The sequence below is a fragment of the Stegostoma tigrinum genome, chromosome X (genome assembly GCF_030684315.1).
Source record: "Stegostoma tigrinum isolate sSteTig4 chromosome X, sSteTig4.hap1, whole genome shotgun sequence".
Classification (NCBI taxonomy): Eukaryota; Metazoa; Chordata; class Chondrichthyes; order Orectolobiformes; family Stegostomatidae; genus Stegostoma; species Stegostoma tigrinum.
The window spans coordinates 13,817,514-13,831,715 of record NC_081404.1 but is presented as its reverse complement, the minus strand read 5'-3'; the positions used below and the strand labels follow the sequence as shown (position 1 = coordinate 13,831,715).

Below are 14,202 nucleotides of genomic sequence, written 5' to 3'. Positions count from 1 at the left end.
TTCTTGGCCTTGGCTATTTCACAGACAGATTTAGTGCAGCAAAACTCATGTCTGCTGCCATTTTCTATCTACTTAACAATGGCAATCAATTTGCATAAAACTGTGCCCTACTGGGCTATTGGCTTTGAACATATTGATTTTATTTCTAACAGGTGACAAAATAAATCAGTTCATGCGTTACGGCAGGCAACTTGTTCCCAGCAAAGTCATGCGCGGCAAATATTTCTAATTATAACAGTGGAATGTGTCCATTATGTATTCAGCCAAGCCTTCAGGATGCTGGTGGCATAACGACATTCCACACAACTCCCCAAAGAACAGATCTTCCTGACAAACGTGCAATACAACTTGAAGCAGGTTATCATTATATATAAAGGACATGCAGACTTGTTGATCCCAACCAGATTTTGGAAAACATTGATTCAGAAGGGTTCCAGCTGACTGTCTGTCTGCGAAAACAAACGCCAAAATGAAATCAGTGAAGAAAACTGAGTACTCCAGTAGCAGTGGAAGTGACTCCCAGATTAGCAGAATGGGAATAGGAAGTCCTGTGAGCAAGAGCACATTCACAACCCTGAAAACGAGTAGTACTGAGCATATTGTTTCTCCAGTTTACAGAAGCACCATCACCTCCACTGCTTCCAAGCAGGAGGTGGATCCTCTCTTGCAGATGATTCGACGAGACGAGAGGGAGCAGATCAAGTCACTCAATGACCGTTTCGCTCACTTTATTAACAAGGTAACTGAATAAAATAATTTATGTCAATGCTGCATAAAAAATGTTTTGGACTTCTTCCCCACATTAGAAGAAAGATCGATGGGAAATGTCTGTCATTTTGTTTACCTGTTTTTGAATTTGATAAATGCATAGAATGGCCTTCTGTTTGTTGATTATATGTTGAATGCTGCGTGTTCTCTTTACCCTCCCTCCATTTTTGAACTCCTACAGGTCCGTAACCTTGAGCAACAAAACAAAATGTTGGAGACCAAATGGTCCCTCTTGCAACGTCAAGGAGATTACAGTTCCAACTCTGAGGAGCTGTACAAAGCATACGTCAATGCCCTCATGCGACAGCTGGAAAGTTTTAAACAGGACAAGATACGCCTAGATAGCGAACTGCAGCACATGCATAGTGCAGTGAATGGGCTCAAAGTCCAGTATGTATCAAATAACTTCTGTTGCTTTTAAATTCTTATTAAAAAGTTGGTGTAAGCACCAGAGTCAAAAGAAGTTTTCAGAAGTTCGTCATCTGGCCCATTTTGTCAGGCAATCCCTCTCTCTATCTCGTTCTTCGCTACTGTAAATCTCCCCTTCAATGACTTTTTTTTCCCCACTCCTCCAGTAACTTGTTTTTCCAAGCCCAGCGGTCGGTGAGGCCAACTATATCGACTCACCTGAGGTCTGTAAAGGCAAAGAAGTGGGCATGGGAACTTTCAAAGTCACTCTTTGATGGGCACAGCTCAATTACTTCACCAAAGTCTGCTCCTGATGAACTGCAGGGATAACTGTTTGCATCGAACTGGAGGGATATTGGCTTAACTGGTTTTGCTGAGAGGAGTGTTGGAGCACTTCTAATTCAGGGCTCCAGCTATAAATCTAAGAAAGTACCTGCACTTTCACTTTAAAAATATCAAAAATAATATTAAATTTTGGCTTGCTCCATTTCATCAAACAATTGTTCCAGTTGAGGAATAGTTCCAGGAAAATAATTGCTCAAAATGAAATTTGAACTTTTCTTCTTTATTAGATATTTATTGTACGGTCAACTCCACTGTTTAACAAACTGCAGTTGAAAAGCAGCAAAATTTGCCTACTGCTCCAACAAAAAAAACTTTCAACGGGCCCACCTCTTTCCCTCATTGTTTCCCAGAACAGAATCAATTAAGTACATGTGATTTTTGCCCTGCTTTGTTTAGTTTAAATACTAGGCTTAACTGCCTTAGTTTTTCTTTCTTAACGGTGTGGAATATTCATTTTTACGTAGTCAAATTTGAATAAGAACTGTATTAATGGTGGGTCAGAAACATGGAAACATTCCCAAGGGATCTGTTGTACAAGGTTGTATAACAATTGTAAGAACAGACCCAACTAACCTCACTGCGATGCTGAAACCTCCTCCCTCTACTTTAATTTCCTCCTTGTTTAGTATGCCCAGGGAGTGACAAAACATTGTAACTATTTCCTGGCTTAAAGATAAACCCTTTCAGCTGCTCCCAATCGCAGCAGTTTCTTGATGTGGAGGTGCTGATTTAAGACATTAAACCAAATGCCCATTTATCCTCTAAAATGGATTAAAAGATCCCCAAATACCATTAATGCTCAGTAGGAAGCATCATTTAAAGCTACAAATAGCAAGGAAAGGAAAAATAGGCAATATTAATTTAAAATTGGGTGAATAGGACAAGAGGGCATAATTTTAATATAGTAAAAGATAAATTTAGAGCCAACAGCAAGAAATTCTGTTCACAAAGTGGTCAGTATATGAATGTAACTCCAGGGACTGCATCATGAAATTACAATCACCAGTACTGTAATCACAACCAGTATGTTGATAGCTCAGGACCTGGCTAATTATTGGCAAAAAAAACCCCCTGATTTATCCTGTTTGAGGAGATCCATTTCCCTAAATTTTCTGAGGGGAGCATCCCCACCATTGTGTGGTGGCACCGAATGTCTATCCAACAAGAAGGTGTAGCTTTGAGACATTAAAACAAAGGAAGATTTGCAACACAGAAGGAGACCAATCAGCACTGGTGGTCTGTATATTCCAGTATCAATGTCATTGGGTGCATTCTGTCTGAGCAAATAAGTTGCCTGCAGTTCACCATCTCCGACACTAAATTATTCTTTACCAAACTAAAATCCATTCTTTCCAAGACAAAGTAGAGAGCTCCTTCCTTCTCTAAGTCTTCCATCCTAATCCAATTGCAAATTTTTAAAATCAAAGGTTCATGTCATCTGACCACTGCATCCTTAAATATCTTTGTTTCTGTCTTAGAATGCTCAAACTTTCTGGTTTTCTGACAGAAGTGTTTGAATAATTATTTCTCCACTCTGGATATAGTCATAGTATGTGTAATGTTCACACATTTTAAGATAATTAATGTTACTTTTTCTAAAAAGATATGAAGACGAACTGAATAATCGTGCAGGAATGGAAAATGATTTTGTTACCTTGAAGAAGGTATGTTTTAATGGCATTTTATTATTGAATAATTGTTTTTTACATGCCATAATGGCATTAAATATAAACTGTCTGTTGTATTTTAGAGTGTTGATGATTCATATCTGACAAAACATCAACTTGGTGATAAACTGGATGGACTTGTTAGCGAACTTGACTTCCTGAGAACGGTCTATGATGAGGTAAATGATACTAGAATACTTTGCTGGCATAATATAACAGAATGGTATTAAACTGTAGACAGAAACTTTGTGGGCCTTCTGAAGATAGGGTCCCTCCCCATTAAAACAGTAAAAATGTTCTTTTTGAAAAATCCTTCAACTTTTCTTTCTTAGCAGCTGGACCATCCAGGGCTTGAGACAATTTGAAACATACTAAATTGATTAAATCTTGCCTGTAAAATTATTTTTTGTGGCTTTGAGTACCTTGATTAATGGCCTTTACTCTGAACTCTCAGCCTTTTTCGGAAAAGTGGGCTGAGATATTTTGTCCAGACCCATCCTATTTATGCCTGAAGTATGTATTTTACCACAGAATGAAATGCAAGGTAGAATAGTTTGATCTTTCAGTGCAAGAGTTGAAAGGTTTTTTTGTGTGTTTTGAGGCATTTATGACATTATTTTACAAAATGATTTAAAAACCAACTGAGAGATGATGTTTAGATAGTATTCCTGTGAAGCTTTACCTTTCAAAAAAAAATCACTCTCCCAGAAAGATGACCAAGGAAGACTGACAAGGCAGGGTCATTTGAATTTTGCTTTCTTTTACCTGAGAATTTGAAAATATATTGTTTGTGGAAAGATTTATTCAGTTCCCTTAAAAGAAACTAAACATAATTTCATTGTGTTAGGCAAGCACCCTAGCTGTTCCTTTCCAAATTATTTTACTGGGGGTGGGAATTGTTCCTAATATTCTACTCCCTACCTTTCTCCAAGACAGCGTTTGTCTGCACGAAATGACACTGGAATTGGGAGTGGAGATTTTAGGTTTGAGGTGATATCGGCTCAATTTAATGATGGGTCTTAAACCTGAGATGACATACTTAGTCACATACTCGCTCTGATTACAGAGTACTGTATTTTAAGTTGCTTCTGGCATTTGATTTCTTCATTCCTAATCAATGTACTTTCCTTTCAACAATAAATAAGGAACTGCATGAACTGCAAGCACAAGTTAAGGATATTGCTGTCACTGTTGAACTTGATGATAACCGTGATCTGGACCTGAATGAGCTTGTCAATAGCATGAAAGAACAGTATGAGATTTTGGCAATCAAGGGTCGTGATGAAGCTCAGGCTGCATATAAAACCAAGGTAAAAAAGACTAATTGTGGTAAAATCTTGACCTTTCATCTCTGGCACCTGAGTACAAAGCTCCTCAGACTGATAGGAGAAAGCCACCCCTTTGGTTTATTAGGACATTCGGTGACAAATTGGCATTTGCATTCAAAAAATTAGGAAGTGGGAAAGTGCCAAATTGATCGAGCGAGCACACTGTTCTTCTGAGCTTGAGGTTAATGGGCATTGTTGGGATGGGATAAAGGGACCTTTTCCACTCTCCATTTTACTACACAACCCATAATCCTAGATTCTACCAGACCATGGTATGGCTGATAATCAGATGGTAAGCTCTTGTCACAATGGGTCTGGGTCTCTAAAAGTTTGGATTATGGGTCCTTGAAAGTTTAAACTTTCATTTGTACCCAAAGCAACATGTTCAGATGCTGAACAGGAGGTGTTCTTTCTATTAAATTAGACAACCACTCCATGCCAAAAGCTGGAGTGTCTGAGCTGAACTGTGGTCCATTTGGGTGAGGTTATAGAAGAGGAAGCCAGATGAAGTAAAGCTTTCAAACATTATCTGTTTGTTGTTCTTCTTGGAAACTGTGTCACTGCATTGAAGAGTCACTGTTTATGCTCCCCTACTCCTCCAATGCTAGAAAGTATCCTGGCACACAACTGGGCAATCACTTCCTGGTGGTTTCTGGCAAACTGGCCATCCCACTCCCAGCAATTGGAGAATTATGCAAATTAGTTGCTTTTAGGTTTTTCCAATGGGGTTAGCTCATTTATGCACCGACACATGCAGCACCTGTATTGGCAATGAGACCATGCTGACTTCCATATCTGGACCCTCATGAAATTAGCTTTAGTAAGTTTTTAACTTTTATGTCTTTGAAGAAATTCTTTGGACTCAGTCTTATAGGGACCTGAAAGACTTGGGCTATTGCAAGAAATGTGGCAGCATCACCCAAGAAGTCCAACGATGCCTACCTTAATATCAGGAGCAACTTGCTGCATCTTTTAAGCATGTTACGGGCATAGAGTTCCTTGTTACGGGTGGGATTATTGCTTGTTAATGACTTTATTAACTGCACAATAAAAACAAAAAGAATTGCAGATGCTGTAAATCAGGGACAAAAACAAAGTTGCTGGACAAACTCAGCAGGTCTGGCAGCATCTGTGGAGGAGAAAACAGAGTTAACGTTTCAGGTCCGGTGACCCTTCCTCAGAACTGATGGCCACCATCAGTTCTGAGGAAGGATCACCGGACCCGAGACCTTATTAACTGCAAATATTGCCTCATTAATAAACAAGCTCCTATCTTGTCACTGGCTGCGAGCAAACTAGATGCTGAGAATTCTCAACGCGGAAATCAGAGCAGGTTCCTTGCGACTTTGGCTTGCTGCTTGTTGCAAATGATTTTCATGTTGGACTCCAAGGATCAACACCTCAAGGACATACTGAATGGGCAACCAGCCACTTGCACCCTGCATCCATGGGCAGTGTCATCCGCCACGTGCCAGACCTCAAGACACTTCTCTGATCCACTTAGAGAACTCTGCACTTAATGCTTAGGGAAAAAAACAACTATCATTGTAATGCTGTAACAAGTGCATTGTATGCACAGGGGCATACACCTAGCTCATGCACTGGAGCAAGCTGCATTGCTGGCTGCTTGCTTGCTCTTGGAGCACTCGCTCACCCCGGGCCTAGCTTGGTGATCACAGCACCCCTGCTTTCCTTACATTTTGCCCTTTTCTCCCTCAATCAGAAATACCAAGTAAATCATATTTTTGCCTTGACTTGCCATTTAGCACATGCACAAAACCAAAAAGCTAGTCATGGTTGACAGCAGTCCTTGGTCAAGTGGGATGGGTAACAGCAAGTGCAGGAAGATGTGTGTGGGCAATAGTGAGAGTGATAAAACATGAGGCTGGGTGGGAGGTGGGTGCAGGAGCAGAGAGAGAGTGAGTGTGAGGTATTGGAGAGAAGATGGTGGCACCTACGCTGGCAGAGTGGGGAAAGTCATTGAGCTTCTTCCTACAGCACTGGGTATTCCTCCAGATGCTGAAACTACACTGACTAAGGCAGCAACCTCTGACCACGCTGGCATGGTCTGGTGTTGTGGTCGCCTCTGCTAGTTCTACAGGAAGAGCCTCTGCACCAACCTGGTCAGTACAGTCTTCAGATTCCTTCCTGCAAAGCAGGCCACCAACTTTCCCTCCCTTACCATATTCTGGGCAAATGCCAAGAACCGTGTGGGGCAGCTCCAGACTCAGCGCTTGTCTGGGTGCACAGCAGCCTTTTAAAGGTGGTGGTCAGGGATGACCATCAATTCTAGGATATCCTGGTGGTGACAAGTTTTTTTGAGATCAGCCTGTGGTAAGATGCAGCAACTACTGGAAGTGAAAGGGCAGAGTTAATGAGGCAAGTTGGTAACATACGATGAGCGACATCACTCGACCTTGCAGTGAGAAACCCTAAAGAAACTGACACATTGCCAAAACAAGTGTGATTCGGCCCAATGTGTTTATTCACTGCCCTGGGGTAGTAGAGATTATGATAGAATAAGTAGCAGTTGGTGTCTTCCTTATTTGTGCATCCTCAACATAACAGGGTAGATGCAGAGAAGTTGTTTCCCTGTATGGAAGAGTCTAGGATCAGAGGTGATTTAAGACAAATGAGGGGGAATTTTGTCGTTTAGAGGGTATTGAATCGGTGGCATTCTTTACCTCAGAGGGCTATTGAGACTGAGTCATTGCCTATCTGTGTTGAATATACTCAAACAGATAAGGTTATGGGGAAAAAAAGGGCAGGCAAGTGGATTTGAGGGTTATCATATCAGTGATAGTCTCATTGAATGTCAAATCAGACTTCCTTGACTGAAATGGCTTACTTCTGCTCCCACACCCTATGCTCTCGTGCACAATGTCTATCTCATCTAATGTCTGTCCATAATTGCCCATGAAAAGATGGTGGGGAGCCGCCTTCTTGAACTGCTGCAGTACCATCTGGTATATGTGTACCCACCGTGATGGTAGAAATGGAGTTTCAAGGTTTAGACCCAATAACAGTGAATGAACAGCTAATACTTATGCAAGTTAAGATGGCGTGTGGCTTGGAGGGGAATTGTTGTCGTTCCCCACACCTGCTGCCCTTTTAGGTGATAGAAGATGCAGGTTTGGAAGGTGCTATAAAATTTGGGCTTGTTAGAAGTAGCAAAACTGATGGGCTGCTAGTCTTTCTAATTCCCTGCTGCGTTTTCTTATGTTTTTAATATTTCTTTCATTTCAGTTCAATCAACTGACTCAGTCTACTGGAAAATATGATGATGATCTGCGCTTCATCAAAAATGACATCACAGAAACAACCAGGCGAATCACAAAACTTACCTCTGAAATCGATGCCCTTAAGGGACAGGTAATCATGTCCATATCAATTCATATTAACACTTCATTGCTCCTTTTCTAATTGTTTTCGTTTAATTTCCAGATGGCCTTACCCCCGTTCTGATGGCACAGTCTGTAGCCACTCTCTAGCACTTTGGCCATTTGTTATCTTCGCTGATTGCACTGGAAACTTGTTCAACTAAAGAATGTTGCCAAAGCCAATTCTGTCCATGCATGCACTTTTCCAATGTCGGTCATTATATCAGAGTGGAATCTCAGTTGATTCTCTCCTTGTCTACTATAGTAAATTTGAGGCAATTGCTGGAGCCTGAGAAATGAATCGAGCAATTCTGCCTCATCTCACCTCCCTGTTAGTAATTTGGAGAGAATGTTTGTGAGGGTTGGAGGACACCTGAAGTGCCACTTGTCCCACGAAAGTCTAGCACATATAACAAAGCAAATGGGGCCAGAGGAGTAGCAGCGTACAACTTATTTCTCACTGCTCTTTCCTCTTCTGCCCTATGATGCAAAAGGACAATGTGAGGATATAATGGAATGCTTTTATGCCTTCTACTTTTTCAGCCTCTTCTGCTGCCTCTTTTCAACAAAACAATTGCTCTGTGGTGATACCATTTTTTTTCTCTCTCGCTCTCTGCACCTGCTCCTCAAACCCTGGCCCACTCAGCAATGAACACCAGGGTGCTCTAGTGTGTCAAAAGCCAAAAAGCACAGAATGCAGAAATCTGAAATATAAACAGAAAAAGCTGAAAGCATGCTGTAGGGTGCCAAGTAGCACGCTGCTGGGGTGTGGGGTTTGGAGAGAAACAGTCAATAGAGTGGCATTTTGTCTTAATTGGAAAATATTAAGATATGTGGACATTTCTACAATATTAATCTTCCATGCTTACTGTTCAGGATAATTGGAGAGCACGGCGCTGAGTGGAGTGAGAGTGGAGAGTCTACCTTAGGCATTAGTGGCACCACATGTGCACATGTGGGTACAGTCAATGCCAGCTTCTGGTTCCAGATGCATAGTCATAATGTCAGCAGTGCTGGCTTTCTATGCCAGTGCAGTGGCAAGAGATGCCCAACTGATATCAAGTAACTCAGCACCCAGACCTGGAATCAAACATTGAACATTGAACCATGCAGACCATAAATGTTATAATATGGTCCATTCACCCACACTGCATTTATTGGTATTGGGACTGGGGGGAGATGTGCTTTTTTTAAGCAATAAAAGGTTATTAAGATGATTCGCTTCTGAATATTTCTGTTTAAAAAATTAAACTGTTTAAGAGCAACTATTGTAAGTTTAAGATGTCATTTTCTTTGCTAACATTTCACTTTTCAAATAAACATGCATTTAGCACACTGGGTTGAAAGCAGCAATTGCTGAAGCAGAGGAACGTGGAGAAATAAATGTGAGAAACACAAGGATGAGGATTACTGAACTAGAGAATGAGATATTCAAAGCCAAGCAGGATGTAGCTCGGAAATTACGGGAATATCAAGAGCTAATGAACGTCAAAATTGCCCTAGATATTGAAATTGCCACCTACAGGAAGATGCTGGAGGGAGAGGAGATCAGGTACAGAACATTATGGGATAATTCTTTTTATTTGTTCATGGGGTGTGAGCTTGCCTGATAGTCTATCTTCATTAAGATTATTCTTTAAAAAAAGTTTCCCTGCAGGAAAACTTTGTACAAGTAAATTGTAAATGTCTTTATAAAGTACATGCTTATTGTTTAGTTGCAAATGACGGGAATACATTCAATAGCACATCAGTTTTTAAAATCTATCTTATCCCTTCAAGAAATCATTAAATTTTTCATATGATGTCAGGTTTAGTGGGCAAACTCAGATCTCCAAAAATGATGTGACTAATGGACACTCCAAAACTAACTAATGCATCCCTCTCCTCTTTTTTTTCCTTTCTTTCGGATCTCATTTTACCCAAGTTAAATGAATTTTAGATATTACCTGTAAAGTGAAACCCAAGTGAGTGTAAATCTATTAGAAGATGCAGACTCAGGATAGAGAGGACAAAGTAAATTTACTCACCGATACTACTTCAGCTTCTCCCTAAATAGCTTGCTTGAGTTGCATCACATCCAGCACAAAAGGAGCAAAGGCGTCTGAAGGTAAAGAGATGCAGAACATTGATGGCATTCTGAAAGAGTACACAGGCTCTGACCTTATTATTCAAGCAAAGCAGCTCATTTAGCAAGCTTCCTTATGTTAAGCAGTGACTGTTCAAGCAGTCATTGAGATAAGACGCTGATTGTAGGCAAAAGTTAGCTTGAGCCAATCTGTCACCTGCCTTGCTTATCTACTTTTGACCCAAAAGACTGTGGATGTTCAATCCTTGAGTAAAATTTCAGATTGAGAGTAATAGTGTCCAAAAAATCTAAGGCAATAAAAGGATATGGGGAGAGGGGAGATGAGCTAGATCAGCCACTGTCATATTGAATAGCAGAATAGGCATGAGGAGCTTACTCCTGCCCCTACACTTGTGTTCTTACAATCTTAGTCTCTACTAGTGGATTAGGATAAAAGGAATGGTTAAATTGGCAGATAAACCCAGTCAAACTCCAGGCAGGTCACTTAAACTTCATTAGCTGAGGCAATTATACAAATATTCTGTTCAAAGAAGACTGTGAAATATTGGATAAAATAAGCATAATGAGAAGGGAAGTACTGGAGGATCTGACCTCCTTGAAGATGGATGAATCATCAGGGCCACATGAACTGTATCCTTTGCTGCTAAAGGAAACCAGGAAGGAGCAGATCCTCGAGGATCATTTTCCAATCCTGACTGAAAGCAGATGAGGTAGCTGAGAGTTGGAGGTCTGTGGGTGAGGTATCCATTATTCAGAAATGGTATGCGGGATAGACCAAGTAATTATAGGCCTGTCAGTCTGACCTGAGTGGTGAGCAAATTACTGGAATCAATATTGAAAGATAGCATTAACTGTTACTTGGAAAGACCCAGATTGATCAGGGATCGTCAACACGAATTTAAAGGAACGTATGCCTTACTAGCTTTAATGTTTTTGAGGAAGTAACAAAGGATATTGCAGAAGGTACAACATGGGATATAGGGAATATGGTGAGTTGATCCACGTTGGCTCAGTGACAGGAAATGAAGTGTAATGATCGATTGATAACTTTTGCGAATGGAAAGCAGTTTCTAGTGGTTTTCTGCAGGGTTCAGTCTTGGATCTGTTGCTGTTTTGTCTTCTGTACTGATGTTTTATAATTGATTGGGAAATTTGCAGACAAAGTAAATATAGGCCAGGTAGTTGTTTCATGATAAGGATGGCTGCAGGAAGATATTAATGTCTTGGTCGAATGGGAGAAAAGTAGTGAATGGAATTCAACCTGAAGTGTGAAATAATATATTTAGCGAGGGAAAACAAAGCAAGAGAATATAAAATAAATGAGACGGTTTTGAGGGTGGTAGAGGAAGTGAGTGTCCTTGGTGTGCATGACCACATTTCTGAAGATGACATGGTAGGTGGATAAGGTGGTAAAGAAGGTAATATGAGATGCTTTGTTTCGTTTGGATAAGGTTTTGAATACAAAAATGGGGATGAAATACTCATACTATATAAGGCACTGGTTAGACCACAGTTGGAGTTTTATGTACATTTCTGGACAGCAGATTATAGAAAAGATATAATTGCTGAAGAGGAGATTTACAAGAATGTTGCCAGGATGTGAAAATTACAATTATGAGGAAAGATTGGATAGGTGAGGGTTATTTTCTTTAGAACAGGGGAGGCTGATGGGTGGTTGTAATTGAGGTATACAAAATAATGAGGGGCTTGGATAGAGAGGACAAAGAAGACCTGTTTTCCCCGAGTGGAGCGATCAATTACCAGGGTCATAGATTTTACATGATTGGTAAGGGATTAGAGGCAGCATGAGAACAAATCTGTTCACGCAGAGCGTCGTATGTCCAGAATTAGCTGCCCAGTTAGTTGAGGTGGAAACTGTCTACTCATTTTTAAACAAACCTGGATATGACCCTGAAGCACTGGAATCTGCAAAGTTACAGACCAAGTACTAGACAGTGGGATTAGAATGGGCATCTACTTCATTCAACCAGCACAGATGATGTGCTGAATAGCCCTTTTCTGCGCTGTAATGTTTCGAAAGCTTTGTATATCTCCACAAGCAGGATATTTTCAGGGACCAATATCTTTTACAGAAGTAATGCCATGCCATTGCATCATTTTGAAGACAGAAATGTATTGAGCCCGTTTGTTTAATTTTTTAAAAAATCAGTTTAATGGCAGTCAGGAGGTTTTTATCTAACAAAAATATTGTTTGATTATATAGCTCCTTTCACTGTTTGATAATTTTCTTGCTCTATTTAATTATTTACTTGTGATAAACATTAACTTGCAGGATTGGTCAGCAGCAGAAGGCGATTGTTCATGTTAACACTGCACCAGTAGCTGGTAAGTTGTTCTACACCATTTTAGAATTCAGCTTTTTGATTAAGTTATATCAAGCCTGGCAATGTTCACAGGATGATATTTTAAGGGATTGTGGTGCATTTTGATAATAGGACCTGAGAGGAAGTCAGATGATGAAGAGATTGGGGAAATGCTGGTGACCAGAAGAGAGCGGCCTGATAGAGATTGCTGGGTTCTGTGATCGTGGGCTGCAGGGGTCATTGGGTGACCATAAGACCAAAGGAATGAGGATACACCCAGGCTCAATTCCCCACAGACAATTCTAGAATAAGGGATAAAAAGGTATCCTTTAAGGAACAGAGAACACCCCAGCTAGAGAGTCTGTGTGTGCAAAGGGAAAAATCAAAGGCTAGCAAAATTTTGGTCATCCTAAGCATTCCTTGATGACTGGCGATGGGAGAGGTGGATTGGCATTGCCAAGAGTCTGTGAATAGCTCACAGTTTTCAGCTTCAAGCGTCAGAACAGGTAAACAAAGAAAAAGGTGCTCATGGACAATAGACAAAAATGAAGCTGTACCTTCATCACGGTAAAGCAATAACTTTTACCTTTCTGCTGAAATGATAGATTTCTGCATGTAAAATCCTTTTCTTTCTTTGCTTTATTTCCTTTTGACCATGCAGGTTCAACTCACTCATATTCCAGAAGTTACTCCAGTGAACAGCATGAAGGAATCCTGAATGCAGGCATTACTCAGGATGCCTCTAGAAGCTCAAGCACAAAGAAAGCTGTGATGGTCAAGACTATTCAGTCAAGTAGCAGAAATATGCTCTAAAAGAAATCTGACACAACTGCAGGGGAAAAAAAAGCTGGTTCTCTGCCTCATTGCCTCTCAATTTAATTTCTATTTTGCATCAAATGGGCAGCAAAAAGTCTTTCTGCTTGCAGTCTAGCCAACTCATCCTGTCTCTCTCTTTTTTTTAATTACTGTGAGCTACTTCTATGCTCAGAACCTTCCTATTTAATTCTGAGTGAATAATTGAACCCCTCTAAATTCCTTCCTTCTCCAGCATCATGATGTATTGTATGTCATCAGAGTAATAATGGCCATGCCACAGCCAGGTAAGAATCATGTATCAGAAAAATACTGTTTTCAAAATAAAATGAACATAGAGTTCTTTGTACAAGACCTCAAGAACTGAGAGTCTTCAGTTAACTCCAGTATGAAAGGAAAAGGAGAAGCATGATGAAAGCATTGACTTCAGTCCAACATGGATGTGAATCTTTACCGAGGGGAAGCTCTCTTGTATCAGTCATATTTGTTCTTGCCAGCTGATCATAGTTTATGGGTAACACTGTGTGGCTTTGTGTTGTGATATTTACTGTTGCATAAAGTTGCTTCACTGCACAACAAAGCTGCAATGTGCAGAAGTAAAATGTGCTCTCCATACTTTGGCTATTGCTATGATTATACCACTGATATTGCATTCTATTCTTGACCTCTCTATTAAACTTGATAAGTAGTTTCACCCCAGTCATGACTCTGCCATTTACCGAATCACAATTGCATGCAAGTATGGGCAGGGTGGATCTCTTGCAGAAATGGTGGGGTTAGATTTGTGTCTGCGACTCTCACCCTGAACACTGGTTTCTTCCAATCTTGGTTGCACCACAACAGAAAAATGAATCCTTCCATCAAAATTGGAAAGTTAAAGAAATAAGTAGCTGCTGCAGGAGGGAAACTTTCTTCCGTGATTTCTGGGCAACTAGAAACTAGAATGTAAACTTTGGCAAAAATTGCACATCAGTTATTTATTATTGTGAAAATATATCTGTCGAGCTTGCTAGCCAATGCCTTGAGGCTTAATTCACAATTAGTGGGAAACTGGCACTTGACCATCAAAAGCTTGAGTATTGC

General features: G+C 40.4%; 1 protein-coding gene across 1 annotated transcript; it reads left to right on the top strand.

Moving 5' to 3' along the window:
* Nucleotides 1-342: 342 nt before the first annotated feature.
* On the top strand, nucleotides 343-13,818 carry LOC125448348 (keratin, type II cytoskeletal 8-like). Its single transcript, XM_048523617.2, has 9 exons — nucleotides 343-739; nucleotides 950-1,158; nucleotides 3,125-3,185; nucleotides 3,272-3,367; nucleotides 4,334-4,498; nucleotides 7,763-7,888; nucleotides 9,228-9,448; nucleotides 12,276-12,328; nucleotides 12,968-13,818. Exons 1-9 carry the CDS (start codon nucleotides 470-472, stop codon nucleotides 13,117-13,119), a joined length of 1,353 nt encoding a protein of 450 aa, XP_048379574.1. The 5' UTR covers nucleotides 343-469; the 3' UTR covers nucleotides 13,120-13,818.
* The last annotated feature ends 384 nt before the right edge of the window (nucleotides 13,819-14,202 follow it).